At 43.7% G+C, this 18920-nt stretch overlaps 2 protein-coding genes across 2 annotated transcripts; both read right to left on the bottom strand.

The window, feature by feature from the left end:
* Positions 1–3962: 3962 nt before the first annotated feature.
* LOC131246641 (pentatricopeptide repeat-containing protein At5g13270, chloroplastic) lies at positions 3963–7592 on the bottom strand. Its single transcript, XM_058246980.1, has one exon. It carries the CDS (start codon positions 6757–6759, stop codon positions 4471–4473), a length of 2289 nt encoding a protein of 762 aa, XP_058102963.1. The 5' UTR covers positions 6760–7592; the 3' UTR covers positions 3963–4470.
* Positions 7593–9022: 1430 nt separating this feature from the next.
* Positions 9023–17408, bottom strand: LOC131246640 (transcription factor ICE1-like). Its single transcript, XM_058246979.1, has 4 exons — positions 15856–17408; positions 12222–12437; positions 10429–10599; positions 9023–9400 (listed from the first exon to the last, which is right to left on the bottom strand). The coding sequence occupies exons 1-4, from the start codon at positions 17023–17025 to the stop codon at positions 9317–9319; spliced, it is 1641 nt and encodes a 546-aa protein (XP_058102962.1). The 5' UTR covers positions 17026–17408; the 3' UTR covers positions 9023–9316.
* Positions 17409–18920: the final 1512 nt, after the last annotated feature.

The following is an 18920-nucleotide window of genomic DNA, read 5'->3' as shown; positions in this document are numbered from 1 at the left end:
CCGCTCTAAGCATTTATCAACCTAAGACATTGAAAATGATTATTTTTAGGTACTTGATTGGCAATCTTACCTAATTTCCTTTTCCCACTCTTATTATTCCTAAAACTGCATTTCATATATATTGTAGTTGGACTAAAATTAAAATCTTTAGATGGTAAAGCTTCCCTCTATAAATCTAGTTTTGTGTTCCATACCTAATGGGCAATGTCCAAATTAACTGATTGAATGTCCATAGGCAATTAAAATTGAGAAATGCTCACACACTAGTCATATGTCCAACAGGTTGGCATGTGGGGCCCACCATGGTGCATGTATGATATTTTGTTCGTCTAATAAGGTTGTCCCATCATGAAAATAGGATGCCCCACATAAATGTGGATTTTATTATTATTATTATTATTATTATTATTATTTTGTGATTGTTTGTGGTTTTTTATGAGATGACCTCACCTGATAGTTGGACCAACATGATTTTTGGGGCATCTCATTTTCATGATGGGACAACCTTGCTGGACAGACAAAATGTCATACAAGCACCATGGTGGACCCCACACGCCAACAAGCTGTACTTACAACTAGTGTGTGAGCATTTCCCTTTAAAAGTACCAGTACAATGGCACGTGCAGAGAGAGTAAGTGATTTGGAAGATGTGGGAGCCTCGATGCTAAGCCTTGGAGCGAAATATCAATCAGATCCACAACTCAGGTGGAGCTCACCATAGGAAACAATGGGGATGGTATGCCAACCATATGTTTATGTGGAGATTGACAATGGTTTAACGTCCGGATGAAAGTAATATAGAAAAATCAGTCTGATCGAAAACTCAAATGGGCCGCACCGCATGAAGTTAAGAGGTTTGAAGAGCAATTTTATAACATTCTTATCAATGAAAATAGATTTTAATTTCATCCTTGAAAAATACGTTTTAAATCTTTTAGTCTTAAGCGGCATTTTAAACAGAAGCAGATTCAGTCAAAGCATTAAATGCACTTCATCCAACGTTAATAAATAAATAAATATATTTTTTTTAATAAAAAAAACAACTGTATATGCATGTGTCAGGCATGAGACGCACGTTAAAAAGGACAAAATTGTCATTTAATGTAAATAGTAGATACCGACGTGAGCTTTTTCATTAGCATGTATAAAGCGCAACTTGGGTTGACACAGAGTACAAGTCAGGCTAGGGCTGACAGTCGGGAGGATTGGGTCGGGTTGGTGCTCAAACCTAACCCCAACCCAACCTCAGTTGGGAATTCTTAACCCAAGCCCAACCCAAGCGGCTTGGTTGAATGAATATATGCTAATGCTTTCGTTATTACATTAGTCTATTATATTTTCACACATGTCATATTTTTTGTATTTGTGATTATATTAATTATACATGTAGTTATTTATCATAAAGAACTTCATTTTTTCTAAACAAACAAGCTAAAATATATGACTACTCCTTCAAAAGTTGTGTTGTGTAGCACGCAATTATTTGGGGGAGAAATCCTACATATCTTATTCGCTTGAGTCATTGGAAATGACATGGGCCAATGAAACCCGATGGCACTGGAATTTCCTGTGCCTTCAACACAGACAATCCGCACTCAATTATAATTTATAACCAACTTATATATTGATCAAGTTTGGGTTGGGTCGGGCAACTTGAGACCTCAACCCAAGCTTGAAGTTTTATCGGGTTGGTGTTTGTATAGCCCAAGCTTGAGACCGAACCCGATACATCCTGCCCAAGCCCAACCCAATGTCAGGTAGGTCACAGGTCAGTTGGGTTAAACCCACCCGAATTTCAGCCCTAACTCTGGCAGGTTGGGTTGGGTGGAGAGTCAACCCAAGTCCAACTTTGGCCCAAGAGTACCCAACTCAAGCCCAAAGTCAGCTCAAGAGTACCCAACCTCCAACCCAACCCAACCAGAAGAGGACCCCACCTGCAATTCATATTAGAGGTGCACCTCAGGCAGGTCGGGTCCCTGATTGAGGGTCAACCTGAGCTCAACCTAACCTCAAGAGGACCCAACCCAAAGTCCTATATAATCAACCAAACCCGACCTCATTTTGACCCAAATACATGTGATTATAACCAAGCCAGCCCTAACCCAATCCACATACATGTGATTATTACCAACCTCACCTGACACGACATAAATTTGCTCAACCCAAACTAAACCGTTCAAATAAGGTTGGCGTTTTCCGACCCGAACCCAACCCAAGGACCTTGACAACTCGACCAAACCCGACATTGAGTCGGGTCAATTGGGTTAATGTTGACCCCAACCCAAGTTGCAGCTCTATCAGAAACAAAACCTTCAACTAGTACTTATCTCTCGCATCTATTGTTGCCATTACTTAGACTTCCTTGATGGGTGGGGTCCAGATCAAAATTTTCATTTTGATTGATCTGGGCCCGGCCTATTGAATTCCCCACTTGGGTTTCATCAAATTCGGGGTTGTCAATGAGCCAGACCGACCTGTAACGCATTTGGGACCCGCAAGGGGCGGGTGGGGTTACTTCATTTAAGGTCCATAGGTAGCTTGGGCCTGAATTTCAAGCTTGAACCATGTTTATCAATGGCTATGATTGCCTGCTTTTGACCCCACACGCCCAGTGCTGGGCCCACATCTGAGCTTTACAGGCAGCCAGGCCAAGCCGATCCCAGCCTGGCCCATTGACATCTCCACATCCACATTTTGGTTTTATAGCATCAATGTCGCCTACAAGGTGAGACGCCTTCCACAGGTTAGATTATATAACAATGCATCCCTAAAAGCCGTAATTCCTGCTACAGAATCTCCCACCGTCGACCTTGATACAAAATCTCAGCTGTTCAATCCCCATTAGCCAATCTCAGTTTTGCAAGAAAACCACAATTGCATGCGTTTGGTTGCATCAAATGCCAGATATTTTACACTGAATTAGATTGATTGACCATGAAATTTCATGATATTTGGTACAACCAGACGAACCCTAAAAAATAATTCAAGATTATTTGAATTTCTACTCTTATTAGAAATGATACGCATGTGGACATGAAATAGCTCTTTCTTTCCACCATGACACAAAAGTTCTACTAAGAGTAGAAATTCCAGACTCCTGTCCCTACCTTTTAAGTATTTTAAAATAAGCCCATACATTTTCAAACAATTCAGACCATTGGTTAATGTCAAGACCAATCTAGGGCATTCACTTGATAGGGCGTCTACGCACATTCCCTGATCAAAAGGTGGCATGTGGGACCCACATTGACTGATCTAGACCATTGGTCAATTGTCTAGACCATGCAATCCAGACCACCCACCTGAAAATACACTAACAGTATGTATGGCGCACTGACCTTAGAGGTTCTTTTGACAAGTGGACAAAAAGGTGGGGGTTCATTTAGGAAAACTCAAAAGGTAAGGGTTTATATGTCATTATGTCATTGATGGCCTGGGCCTTTCATCTGTTGGAACCAATCATGGATTGGGTATACCCTGAAATTTAAATAAGTGGGAGTGATCCTAGCCACTGATTGGAGGACTTTTGATGATTGCAAAGGTCTTCAGAAAATAAATAAAAAATCCATCCAATGGTTGATATCCAATCAGCAAAACCTCTCAAATCAATGGGCATGGTAATCTAATTGGTTTCATATGGTTTATCACTAATGAACAATTCAGATCTCATTAAAGTGTGAGCCATGTCCAGATATTAAGTTCTTGCTAATCGGCATCGGCATGCAATGAACTCGCCTCGACTTGATGAGATTTTATCAGGCTGAAGAAAAACTCGATTTCGTCACACCTAGGTCAGGAACCCGTTCAAGTTCAGTTGACTCAGTTGGAATGAACTCGATGATCTCAGCAAAGCGGAATTCAACTAGACAAGACTAAAACATTTGCATGATTTAGTTGACTCAGTTCAAGATTGGAAGAAACTCAAACAAGTTAGTTTACTTGAGATAGAAAAGATGATAGACGCACGAAAAGTTCATTCACATAAATTCAGCAGCAGTCGGTGGTGCTTTGAAGTTCGTAAAATGTTAGAAATCCATCTCAAAATAGTATGCACAATATCAACAGCAATATAGCAAAAGGATGCGTTTGGATGCACTATTAAATTCAATTGCAATAGCTAGTCCCAGTAAATGGGGATGACCAAATTGAAATTTACATCCCTTAAAATTAAAATCGAGCCATGTGCCGATGTGGGTGTAGCATTTCCCCCATTCATATTAAGGAACTAGTCTTGGAATCGAAATTATGTTACTTTTAAGTTGGATATTAAAGAAATGTAATGCAATTTCCTCATTTTATCAACAAATTAATGCAATTCGATTCATTAGTGCATCCAAACACAACCAGACTTACAGAGGTTGAGTGATAATCAATGACTTTGAGTCACCGAAGACTGCTTTTGACTTTCGAAACTTCCCAGTCTTCTACGAAAGCACTCGGAGAGCAAACCTTCACCTACTTGCCTCATGGTCACCAATAATCTCCACAAGAGCATTTCCCGCCCTTAAAATGATGGAACCGACATGAATCCCTAACCACGACTTCACGTCCTGAGGTCTTCGACACCCATTTTGTGAAATCATGACAATCGCTGCAAACACGGAGATTCTTGAAAACTAGAATGGGAGCATTACCAGATGTGGAAATAAGACCAAAGGCAATAGCTAGCCTCTCACTATGGTCAAGAAGCTGTTCATTTCTCTCCTCGTGCAAACCATCTGACCCATCATCTATCAGATGGGCATATCCATGGCCAGCAAACAAATGACTCAGTTCCTCCAACTTGGAGTAGATCTCGTCCGTTCGTGGGTGATGTCTATCGCCGACAATGAATCTATGGACCTTATCCTTGATAGTAATCCAACTGCAACTCACCTCCTTTCTCACATCTCTTTCAATCATCACCTTTCTAATGTTTGCTGCTTCTTCCCATCTTCTTGCTGAAGCATACAAGTTAAACATGAGCACATAAGCAGCTGTATCATTGGGGGCCATCCGAAGGAGGTTCTCTCCTGCAATCTTCCCAAGCTCAACATTTTGGTGGGTCCTACACCCGCCCAATAAAATCTTCCAAGTCATCGAATCGGGATCAAACGGCATTGATTTTATTAATTTGAATGCATCTTCTAGTCGCCCCGCACGACAGTAGATATCAACCATACAATTGTAGTGATCAACAGTGGGTTCCACACCGTAATCTTTACTCATCGAGTCCAAATATCGCCGGGCCTCAGAGACCAATCCCGAATGGCTACAAGCTGTGAAAACACCAACGAATGTAACAGAATTTGGTCTTACACCACAACTACGCATCATCCTAAAGAGATCCAGTGCTTCTGAAGCATGCCCATGATAAGCACAACCAGAAATTATGGCGGTCCACGCAATCGTATCCGGTCGATTTATCCATCCAAATGCTCGACGTGCATAATCCAAGCTACCGGATCTCGAGTACATGGTCACCAATGCACTTTCCCCATAGAGATCAGAAACAAGTCCTCGCTTGACCGCATCACTATGCAACTGGCTACCTAAATTCAAATCTGCCAGTGCTGAACATGCCTGAAAAATACTAGTATATATAAAAGAATTCAAAACTATCCCTCTATTCCTAAGATCCTTATACAGTCGAATTGATTCCTCGAATTTACCTGCATGACAAAATCCGGAGATGATTGAGCTCCAAGAGAACTCGTTAGGATGAGAAATCTTCTCGAATGCACGGTGAGCCTCTTCAAGGCTCCCGCATTTAACATAAAAATCTACAAGTGGGGTTCCCGCTGAAACATCCGAATCCATCCCATATTTAACAACATAACCATGAATCTGCCTCCCTATATCCAAACGGTCTAACCCCGAACAGGCCTTGAGAGCGATTGAAAACACAAATTCATCCAATTCAATGCCTTCCTGTATCATCCTGCCAAACAATGCCAAAGCTTCATCCTCTTTATCAGCATGAGTGTACCCCACCATCAATCCAGTCCATGCTACGACATTCTTCTCCACCATCCGATCAAGAACATGATGAGCACTCTCTATACACCCACATTTCACATACATATCGACAAGTATGGGATCGATCAAAGCATCTGGAATCAACCCCATTCGAATCCCCTGAGAATGTACCAGCTTTCCAATCTCTAATCCAGAATCAACTGAAACCGCCCGTATCAAGACGACATACACCGACGCGTCCAACTCAACCCCTGACACCACCATTTGGGAAAGCAACCCAAGAGCTTCAACAAAATGCCCATTCCGAGAATACCCAGATACCATCCTTCTCCAAGTCCCCAAATCCTTCACGGGCATTTCATCGAACACCTTCCGTGCATATTCAGAACCGCCCTTGCAATCAAAATACATCCAGATAACGCATTGTCCGAGAGACCCAAATGGAATTCTCCCATCTTTTCGCATTCTGTCATGAAAAATCCTCCCGTACGATAGGGAATTAGACTTCCCGCACGCTTCAAACAGAGATTCGAAGGCGCGGTCAGTGACGGGAACACCGGCCTTGTCCATGGCGTCAAGGAATTCATTGGCTTCTTTGAATTTGAACTCCTTGGAGAGAGAGATTAGATGTGTGTTTTCGAGAAGGCCAGATTGGGTGTTTTGTTGGGGATTTTGGATTGAAGGAGATAGAGGTTTTAGAGAGAAAGAAGAAGGAATTCCGGTGAAAAATGCAGGGCTTTTGGTGGGGATTTTGCCGGGAGAGGGATTTGAATGTGGTGGCGGGAAAGGAAGAGAAGACATTTGACTGAGAGAGCATTCGATCGGAAGAGAGATTTTTCTCTTCTTCGATGAGTCGCGATTGAGGTCGAGAGAGAGAAATCGCAGGCAAGGCCAAGGGGCATAACATCATATGGTCCGCATGCATCTAGTTGTACAAGTGGGGTCCATTTCACATTGATCCAACCGTTGAAATGACGGGACCCACCATAGATGGAGTGGTCCATGAAAATTTTACGGACTGGATGTTTATAGCCTTCTTTACAAGATTGATATTTTGGGTCGTTATTGTTTTCTCACTAGCCGTTCATTTTTAGAACAGAAATTTAATTGTCATGATTTCTGATCATGGAAATATTTTACGAATCATCCGTCAATCATTTCCTTATTTATATTAACGGTCGAGATCTTATAAAGATAGTCCCTACATGTTCCAAATGTGGCAAAAGGACACGATTTACATTATGGTGCATCAGCATCCTATAATTCTCATCATACAACGTTTTCAGGAGGTTGGTTCGATGCCATTCACACGTAGCACACGTGCCAAAATTTCAAACGTGTGAGATTGGAGCTTTCAATCAGGTGGACCACAACATTGAAAAATCAGGCTCGTTCTGTCGTCAATCAGGTGGACCATCCAATTAATTTTGTTAGGGCGAGTATTGAATACCTTGGGTAGACCCTAGCGTCGTATAAGCCCATGCACATACCGGCCACATGTGACCAATTGGCACACGTGTCTGGAATCCAAGCCATCTAAAGAAGGTTCCATCTAGCAGATGCCTTCTGCCCCAACAATCAGGATAGTCCACTAATAAATTGGGCCACAATTATATATATAAATGGACGGCTTGGACCCCAAGAGAAATCTACATATACCATTTAATCCCAAAAATACCCCTCATCAACCAACATCTTCATATGCCATTTCCACAACAGGCCAACCTCAGGAATCAGTACACAACCGTTACCTGGCACTTTCAAGCCCGGCCCAGAAAATAAAACCTAGGGTTGAGCCTGGCCACCTATTTTTGTGAAACATCTGACCGTTCATTAAATGGGTCCCATTGTGCATGATGAACGGATTAGATCCAAAGACTGAGCTTAGATTATAGGTCCTGGCCTCAGGCAAATGGGGATTGTTTTAGGGCAAATTGTGGCCCCATCTCACCATTGGATTGATTTGATCCTTGGGCTAGGAATTAATAGTGGTACCTTTTAATGGACGGACGGATTAGATCTTGGACCTATAGTGCTGTTGAAGCAATATCCCATCGATGATTATGGCTGTAGATCATGATGACCATGACCCCACCATGATGTGTGAGGGACATCCATCCCATTAATCAGATGCATCCTTCTATGGTAAGCAATAGGTGAAAAAATCAGGCCAATCCATTAATTAGGTGGGCCACACCACATACAACAACAGTTTAGAGTGGATGCTCCTGCCCATCAAAACCTTCCTGATTGTACATAGGGCCCACTAAGTTGTGGTTTTGACATCTAGCCCGTCCATTGTGTGTGTACCACTTGGATGAGGGGTCACACGAAATTTTAGACCATTCCAAAACTCAGGTGAGCCCCACCAAGTGTTTTTAAATGTTTTACTCATGATTATCCATTTTTTCAGATGGCATGACCCACCTGAGTTTCGGATACGGCTGATTTTTTGCACATCCCACAACCTAGAGGGGACCTACCAAATACATGGAGTTGATGTCCATCACACATCACGGTGGGACCCACATAGCTCTACCTCATATTTACCTATTCCCTAATATTATAATTTGAACCTCAGACAAGTATTCATTTCCCCTGCGATTCCAAAAGCCTAACACGTGGGAGATGCTGGCTCACGTGTGAAGTATACATGAGCTTGAGTCTAGAATCATACACATGCACTTTGCAATGACCCAAGTAAGAATTCTTCTTCCCCTTATTTGGGTGGAAATTCTTTCATGGGGCCCACTTGACTAACTCATGTGTACCCGCCTGCAGCCATGATGGCCCATTGGATTGGACGGCATCCATGATTCCACATGGCTCAAAAATCACCAGATAGGATAATCAAAGGTGTTGAAAATGGAAGCTAATACCAAATTCACTTTCATAATCCATTCTGCTTATCCTCATTCAGACTACAATCATCTGATAACAGTTGAGTTTGTGGACATTGGACCGAACCGATTCAACGGCCGGATGCGCACCATAATAAGGTAATTAGAATTCTTAAGTGGATCATTGATCAAGAAAGAAGAACATCACAGCACGACGAAAGATCTTATTCTAAAAAACAATTTAAAAAACCACTAAAATGATGACAAGGAAATGTTTTGAGCATGATTTCCAAGCCCGTCGAAACGAATGGTGGGCCCCACAAACATCCTAGTAAACAAGTTAAAAGTAGGGCGGATGCTTACGACAGAGCTTCGAAATGGCTTGGTAGCATTGGCATTTACCTATGACAATTGGTGGTGGTGGTGGGAGAGGCAGATGCATATACAAACTCCTCAGAGGGCGGCGGACTGCTATGGTTAGTGGCCGTTTTCGTGCTATCTTCTTTTGATTCTTCAAGCTACATTGTACTGTGGAAGCCCGCCGAGTGTAAAAGTACCGCCCTGATTTCGTCTGGCAGTATGTCCACGCCTTCATTGCATTGCTGGAAAAGAAAAAAGAAAAAAAAAAAGAGTAAAGCTGAGATCCATTAGCTGATGGGTTTGATTTTAACAAAACAGCGGGTTGAAATTTGTTGCATGGGGTGGTGGGCCCCAGGTGTGGATGTGTTTGCACGACATGGATGGGCCACAGCCCAAAGATGGGGGAGATATGATGGTGGGGTTGCGTGTGTAAATGTGTTTGGACCACATGAATGCACCACAGATGAAAAACTGGAGTTGTTAGGTGAAATCCTATCTGTTTGATTGTTGTGTGGGGTGGTGGGCCATAGTGTAAATGTATTTGCAGCATATGGATGGGCCAAAGCCCCAAAAACTGCAGTGATTGGGAGATCACATCTGTTCTATTGTCAGATTGGGTGGTGGGCCACACATGTCAATGTGTTTTGAATCACATAGATGGACCACAGCCCAAAAACTGTGGTGATTAGTTGAGATCCTATCTGTTCGAATTTCGTGAGTTTTTTTTCCCTTGGATTGTGGATCATTGTGCATTTTTGCTTCCTATCCGTTTGATCGTTGCATGGGGTGGTGGGATACATACGTGAATGTGTTTGCACTGCATGGATGGGCCACAGCCCAAAAACTGTGGGGTGATTAGGGGAGATCCAGTCTGTTCGATTGCTATGAGTTTTCCCCCCTTGGATTTGGATCATTGCCTGATTTTGCTTAACTTTCAAGCACCCATTTTTGTTATGACCCATCCAATTGATGGCCTATCAAATCAATGGTCTTGATCACTGCATGAGTGTGCTTTTGGCCCCATGAAGCAAACGTGAGATCTCTGCTGCTTCTCAGATGGAACCCGTGATGAATGCATCCTGGCCCACGTGACAAGTGGACCAGCCCGACTGGGCATATTAACCATGGAGCCCGCCCACCTGATGGCACACTTCTATTTGGTACATGCAGAAGGGCTTCTACAATTATCTAAGGGGAAAAATGGAAAAGAAGTGGAGATGTGAAAGTAAGAGATATGCATACTTCTAAAGCATTGGTGGAGAAAACACACCTCAGCTCGGAAAACATCAAGAGCAAAGCCATTGAAACAACTGATGACGGCCTGTTGAATGTCGAGCCCGAGCCCATCAAGCGCCCGCATCGTAGAGAGCAAGAGACCGGGCCTACGGGCACAAAACATGTGGATGTTGACCGCTCTTCCTTCTCTCAGCCTGACTTCCACCTACACATTCACAGCAAATAATGACTCGGGTCCCATCGTTTTCAGAAAGCGACAAAAGAACGTAGGCCCTTTTTTTTTTTTTTCAATCAATTGAATTTTGTAGCAGTTGGATACAAAAATTCAAAATACAGTACTGACAGAGGTGCTAAGATCACTGGAAAGGGTGAAATCATGGGTTTAAGACTCCGATGACTCCCATGCGACTAATCCAAGTCAACTTGGACTTGGTTAGACCCGATTTGGTTTGATCCCCTGTGAGTAACCCCCGACTCAGCTGAGCTGCAACTTGACTCAAGATGGATGAGTCAGTCCTAGTCATGGAGTCTTGAATGCATGGGTGAAATCAAGTATAGATACACAAGGAGAGCAATTCATGTAGGAGAACATAAATGATCATGGGTTTAGAAAGAGGTTTGCTTGACCTGACATGCATGTGGACTGTGGAGCCCTCCCATCCACATGCAAGTCCACATCGCACCAGTGTCTGAGAGCTGAGCTTTTCAGGTGGACCACACTGTTTTGATCTTCTGGCCTAAAAATCAGGCCTGTAACATTCCTCAGCTGGGCCACAATGTAAAAAGTGATGGATGGTAAAATTTGTTTCAGCCACCTGCTGGTTTTACACACTGGCCCACCTAGAAGTAAAACAGCCTAATTTATAAATGAGAGGATCTAAACAGTGTGGCCCCCACCTGATAGAAAGCTGGATCTTGCATGGTTGTGCAGCAGTAGCTGGCATGCATGTTTGATGCTTTATCTTGTAACCCAGGCCCCACATCCCATGGGTTAGGACCTCAGCCGAACCCCCCTCATGGGCCCCACTTCACATGTGTACTGCCTCACACAAGCCACCCGCCCACCCCGAGTGTGGCCTCCCGCTTTGATACCACTTTGATGTAGGACAATTAACCACTTACTCTAAAAGCTTGAACTAATAGAGCATGGTGAATTAATCCCTTCATCTCATAACCCAGGCCCCACATCCCATGGATTAGGACCTCGACCGAACCCCCCTCGTGGGCCCCACTTCACACGAGCCACCTACCTCACACGGGCCGCCCGCCTCGAGTGTGGCCCCGCATCCCACAGGCTACCCCACTCGAGTTGGGTGTGAAAAATGCCCCTGCATTAATGTTGGATGGATGGGACACTAGACCCAGCATTTGCATAACATGTAGTGAACTGCTAAAGAAAATATAAATGAAATAAACAACATAATCACCATCATAGAGCTTATCCAGGTCAGAATGGGATCACTATCAAATGGGACTCATGTGTGCCGACCTAATATGGATTTGTGAGATCCAAGCTGCTCACCAATCAGGCTGCACCACCCCATGTGAAGAATCAGGCAGGTCCACTTATCCGGTGGGCCATGCATGGCTACATTGAATTCAGACCCATGCTCGATCTAAATTTAAACCACCCATTTCTTTTGTGGAAAAGTGTCCCATTTGGTGAGTGTGCCAGCCTAAATTTCCACTACCAGCATCCACACAGTGGGTCCCTCATGAAGAGCCACATCAGCATTCATGATCAACAAACCTTAGTAGAAGCAACCATGACTACCACAACAAAGTGAATGAAAATGCAGCGAAACTAGCATGGGATGGAAATTTTACCCTTGCAGGTTGGCTATTTGGGCTTGGCAACGAGCTCGGGCAGAGTTCCTCCTTGACACGGCAAGGCAGTGTGGGTGTCAGAGGGTGGAAGCTCGTAGTAGTGGGCAGCGAAGAACCGGACGGTGTTGATTCGAGCTCGTTGTGTAGGTCGTTGATCCTCTGCAGAAGCTCCTTCAAGTACTCAATTGCGTCGCCGAGGATTGAAGCTCTATCCATCTGTCAGAATGATTGGGGCTTGTTAGACCTTAGATATCAATAAAGAGGCCAGAGTAGGATCCACGAAAAAGGAGAAGCTATCTTATGACCTGAAGATGATTAGAGTGACAATTTGCTGATATCAATGGATGATTTCATGTGTATGAGATCCAACTCGTGCATCAGGTGAGATGCCCCATGTTGTACTTGATCCCAAACATCACACTGATCCAAAACTCAGGTGGGCCATCTTGCCTAAAACCTCCAAATTTACGTGGTGGGGTCCGCCTAAGTTTCAGAATAGTGTGATTTTTTGGCAAGTACCTTTCATCTTGGCAGAAGAATCATATGAATGGATTGGATGGGGTATACAGACAAAGGTGGCTGTCCCATCGCAATTCTTCCTTTTGGAGTGGCTACCCGAGTTTTGGGTCGACCTGATTTTTGGTTTCTGAGGTAAACATGAAGCAGCGCACCTGATGGACGGCTTGGATCTCATGCATATTCTCCCCCATGTGGGGCCCTGTTAGCATGCCCCTGTATGACTATGAGTAATCATGCTAGCACAGTTCTTTATGACCAAAGGGGTATGGTTAATCACGACAATCCAAAATGGAAACAGTATTTCAAGGCTGTGTTTGGAATCTTTGGATGCATGAGTGAGGCGAATTGCAAACATCTAGTGTAATAAAGGTGGGTTACAAAAATTAGATGATATTCCCAGTATTCATAAGGAGGTTCTCAATATCATCTGGGACTGACTTGACTCGGCCAAGTCATCTCTGTTTCAAAGAGCTACGAAACAAGTCATCAGATTGATGTGGGACGAAAACAGACTAAGTAGGGCAGTGGTCCGGTTTCAGTCTACCCAAGCAATCCACACTTGGAAACTGCTATTTAAAACTAGACCAACAAGGACAATTCAATTCCATACCAAATGTAATCCAAAATGAGCTCTTAAGTATAAGATTCATGCAATCATAATGCTAATGCACTCACACACATGCAAGATCCAAGCCACTGATCAGGAGTGTCCCATCATGTTGATTCCCGGCCAAGGAAAATAAGCTGATGCGTTCAACTGGTGGGCCATACATGTAGGTTGAATGTAGACCATGGGTCGTTCTTTTTTTTAGCCACCATTTTGTTTTCTACATGTGTGGTCCAACTGATGAGAAGCTTGGCCCAATTGCTTGGGCCATTTCATGGAGCTGGACACCTGATGAGTGGGTTGAATCTCAGACGTGCGTCAGAATAGCTGCAGCACCAAAACCTTGAGTTTGAAAGCATGATGAAATTTGCAGCAGCCAAAACAAATACGATATCTTTATGAACAAGTGTTCTCCGAATGCTTAAGGAAAATCTCTATGAATATGAACAATAAATCACCATTTCTTACTGTGGACACTAAAAAGCCACTCAATCATCTTACCATATGCTCAACAAATGCTTAAAAACCCATACTTGACCAGGAAATCTAGCTGACTTATTTGGGTCTGTTGAGGGCCAACCTGAGCCTGACCTGAACTCGAGGTGGGTCAATCTATGGCCTGATCCAACCCGATATCTAACCTAAGCCCAACCGAATGTACTATATCCTCAACCCTAACCCATCTCGGTCGGGTTGGGCCCACAGTAATCAGATAGTCATCATCATCATCATCTAGGCCTTATCGCAACAAATTGGGTGGTCAGCTACTGTACTCGGATACCATCTCTGCTAATAACAGTAGTCTAGTATCTTATGCTATATGGACATTAAATATAACAATTTTACATTAGGGTTTTGCTAACATCCCCACGAAAAATGGGGTCGTTCACAAAACCCCCAAAGCTTTAGAATGACGCGTGGGACACCCGATCATCAATCAGGACAATTCATTCAATGGTAACATTGCGAGCAAGCCATGGTGCAATAATCAAACCAATCGAATGATCCTGACCCTACGAATGATGACAATTGTCTGTTTTTTTTTTTTTAATGAGCCACATGTTCGCATAGTTGGAATCATCAAACCAAATTGCTGCTTTGGAATCATAGCAATACAAAGTGGGATCTATTGGATAGATAGTTCAAGACAATGACTGAACCTATTTTGTTTCTCCACTCAATCTTGACTGTCTGTTTTTCATGCTATTGATCGGTGTTTAGGATCATCTGATTGTTGTGATTTTCACACCATGGCTTGCCCCTAGTTCATGGCATACCAAAACGGTTACATAACGGCCATAACTGTTACATGTTATGGGGCCGAAACAGCCATTACACAAAAAATGCCCTGTAATGGTTTTTGCAAAATAAAAATGAAAAAAGGACATTACGGGGGCCTTAACGGCCCATATCGTAACAGTGATGACGGTTGCTGTTACTATTGTGGAACAACTTGCCCTATTAGTGTGAAAGAATGCGTGATTCAAACACTCCATACCATATGATTGGGAGATTGGCAAAACCCTCTATACCATTTATGTACCATAGGGAAGGGTTTGGGTTGGGTCAACCTGATGCCTCAAACTGAGCCCACTCCTGTTGGATTCCAGCCTAAGTATCCAAATCTCAGGTTGGCCCAGTTGGGTTCGGGTTGAGCCTGACCCTAGTTGCATCCCAGGTACTCAAGAGCTCAACCAAATCAAGTTTACTCAGCTATGAGTCAATGGGCTAGTTTTGATTTTTGATTTTTGATTTTTTTAGAGGAAAAAAATTTCAAAACTATCACATTCACATTCCTTTAATCCAGAATAAAGAAGAGTGCTTTCTCCACCAATTTTAGTAGTTAAAAGCCTAACATGCTCCCTTTTCTCTGCAGTGCTTTTAGTGCAAGAAAAAGCAAATGGAGGCCACATGCCTGAAATTTCCCAAGAAAAAGACTGAAAAAACGGAGCAAAAGAGTAGAACCCAACTCAGAAGACAGCAAAACAAGCTAAACGATTTGAATAAATTACAAAAAAAAAAAGGCGTATTTGGTTGCGCTAAATATTGTGAAATTTTACAATATTTAGTGCAACCAAAAGCACCCTTTGAAAATTTTCACAAGGAATGCAATTGCAGATGCTCATCTGCCAGCGAGCAACTCATATCTGCCAATGTATGTGGTTTCCAGGCTGTTTCGCATGCTGGGCTCACCACCAACACACCAAGGCCAGTCCACCTAGTGGACCATCCGAGTCACGTCCATGTTCTAAGTGCATTTGTGGCGTGGTGCAACTGATAAGTGGAGTGGCCTAAGGATGTCGGACGTGTGCCCTGCTTGCATTTGGGCATTCCTCAAAATGCAGACATTGCAAACTATCTCAAGAGCCTGAGGATGAACATAGAAAGAGCAAATTAGAATAACAAGATCTTCCAATAGAACACCAATGAGTCATAACCAACTAATGAATCAAAGGCGGCCCACCTATTATAATCTCTATTTTAAAGGTAGATTGCAGAGATCCTCACCTTGCTGATCTTCGGAACGACCGACCTCAGCATTAAGAGCCTGTCATTAAGCTTCTTCCGACGCCGCCTCTCCGCCATCAGATTCTTTGCAGGGAGTCCCTTCTTCTTCCCCTTCTGATCTCCGCCCATGACAGTACTGTTCGCATTTGAATTGTTCCCACCATTCTTCGTGTTCTCCTCTCCCTTGTTCGGATTCTCCGTCACCGCCTCATCTGAATCATAATTCAATCCCGACCCGTCAATGCTCGCATCGTCAAACTCATCCTCCTCACTGCACTTCCTCCTCTTCTCACGCCCTTCCTCCAAATCCCTCCTCCCATCGGCCTGTGGCAGAATCCGACCACCCCTGCCATCCAAACCCAAAGCCCCCAAATTCCTGATTTTCTCAGCCCCAGCAGCTGAATTCTGGCGCAGTGCTGCTCTCTTCTGGAATAGTGTCGGCTGCACGCCGACCGGAGGGAAAATCTCAAGCGGCCGCAACACCTTCGGCCGGTTTGGGAACAGAGGGCTATTTGAATTCCCGGAAACGCCATCGAAACAGGGGAACCCCATTGGATTCAGATTCAGCCCAGCGTTTTCAGGCAGCGACAGCAAACAAGTAGTCGGAATTTGGTCGCTGGGTCCAAGATCAGGTGCGCCCACCTGACCGTTCGATCCCAAGCTATTAAACCCCTGCAAAACCCCAACTCCCCTGTTCATCAAAACGGATGAATTCGACTGGGGGGCGGCAGTGGTAGGTGGGGGGAACAGCCCCATGTCGCAACCGAGATCGAACCCGGCGTCGAAAGGGTTGTTGCAGACGGCATTGAGGAGCGATGAGAGGCAGTTCTTTGGAGGAACGAAAGGTGGGGCCCTGGAGGGGTCGAGGGAGAAGAGGGATGAAGAGGATTCAATGGGCTGGAGGAGGAGGTTGTCTTGAGAAGAAGGGTTTGGAGGGAAGGAAAGGTCTTTGATATCGAGGTGGGTGTGGGAATGGAGCGTTTGGAAGGCGGCAGAGTCGTGGGGAGATGGATTGTGATTGGAGGGGTTGAGATAGCCATTCCAGTCGTCTTCAAGCATGGATTTGAAAGTGGAGAGAGACAATTCGTCAGGCTTTTCAGCGTCTCTGTTCCAAGAGACAGAGTCTCCTTCCTCTTCCATCCAAACAACGCCGTTCACCCTCGACAGCATTTCTCTCCCTTGCTTTTCTTATATAGTTTTTCTCTGCGAGAGAGAGCTCTGCTCTTTTTGGTGTGAGATTTTCAGAGAGAGAGAGAGAGAGAGAGTTCTCTGCTTTTCTTTGGTGGGTTTTTTCTGAGGTTTTGAGAGAGAGAGAGAGAGAGAGAGACTTGTGCGTTTTTCTGAGAATTTGATTGATAGAATAGACAGAAAGACTCTGATTTCCTCAGTTGGTTTTTTTCTATGATTTTGAGAGAGACTCTGCTTTCCTATGTGGGTTTTTCAGAGAGAGAGAGAGAGAGAGAGAGATTTCTGTCGTGGTTTTTTTGTTTTTTTTTTTTTGAGAATGAGAGGAAAGGGAAGTTGCAGAGAAAGGCAAAGAGCTTTTCAGGACTCCATTTTGGAGAGAGAGAGAGAGAGAGAGAGAGAGAGGGAGAGAGGGCAGGAAAACGTTCTGCTGAAAGACCAGTTGTTATCTACCTGCCGGAACAGATGGAAAACTCTTGCGTGCCTACCGTAGGCATCTACCTGTCTCACCTTCTCTAACCTGTGTGAAGAGAATACTCACATGCATCAAATCCAATCCGTCCATCAGGTTTACCACCATCTTTTTAGTCTTAACAGATAAAATAAGGTTGATTCAGCAATCAGGTGGGCCATCCCATGAATTATACCTAAGAAACCTCTAAATCACATGGTATGGCCCACATGAATTTTATAATACTATAATTTTTGGCTAATTCTATCACGACAGAGGCACATCAGATGAATGGATTGGATGACATATAAACACCACGATGGCCCTATAAAAAAACTAACGGTGTGCCATCGGCCCATCCATCCAAACATTTTCCTAGTCTGAGACCTATACGGTCATATTTTTGGTATTTCAGGTGAAAATGAGGCATATTCACGTATGGACTGTATGGATCAAGTTAAAGTTAGAAATATATGGCTCTCAGTACGCAATGTACCTAGTTCATATACGTAGCGTGCGGTACGCTAGCGTGTCTCGCCTTCGGTTATCATAGCAGTTTGAATTTAAGAAATTATCCTGGGTTTTCGTAAAATTACATTGATTTTGCTCTTTTCGCTCTTTTCCTGTTTATTTACCACCGTCGCGCATCCTTCTTACACGTGCGTCTATCCTGACCGTCCAAATTGAGGAGCATAGCGCGAGATGCACACTAATCGAGCAATCTCAACCATCCAATTCCTGGATATCAAATGGAAGAAGTAAAACAATGGGTGGTACAAATTCAGAGGGAGAAGGTATGATGAGTCTCACTTTTGGGTTATGATCCATCCACAATCGGCTAAGTGATTTGGACGGTGAGGATTGCGTAGGACTAAGGCTGATTTCGCCTGTTGAATTTGGACCGCTGTGATTTTTCATCAAATTCGATCAATGGCCTTAATCCACGCATTCGTTATGGCGAAAACGTTTCAAAGTCCAACCCGTTGGACTAAGTCTGATTTTTCATCTAAGCATTCGTGAGAGCCACATCCAACCCGTCCAATATGTTGGCCCTATCACAATGATCACATTGTCCTAAAAATCAGCCACATCCACCCGTTGAGTGGACCACAAGTCACCCGTTGGATGGACCTGAATTTGTGATACAACAGTTTGGACTTGACCGCTTGCGTTTGGGCCTTCCTTCGGCCACAGTGGGCCCACATCTAAGTGTGGCCACTCATCTGTCGCATAAGCGGCATATAAGAGGGGGTTTCACATCCAGTGGGTTTCAATTCCCATCAATGAGGGGTTTTGAAATCTTCTTCCAGAGCTTGGATTTTACCTAAAATCCTTTGAATAGTTGCATGCGTGACATATATGTCACCAAACTATTATTTTATTGAGCACATGGCCCACTAATGATGTCCCAAAACAATTAAATTATCAT

The sequence above is a fragment of the Magnolia sinica genome, chromosome 5 (assembly GCF_029962835.1).
Source record: "Magnolia sinica isolate HGM2019 chromosome 5, MsV1, whole genome shotgun sequence".
In the NCBI taxonomy this organism is placed as follows: domain Eukaryota; kingdom Viridiplantae; phylum Streptophyta; class Magnoliopsida; order Magnoliales; family Magnoliaceae; genus Magnolia; species Magnolia sinica.
The sequence above is the reverse complement of the archived record's forward strand: the minus strand, read 5'-3'. Positions and strand labels throughout refer to the sequence as shown.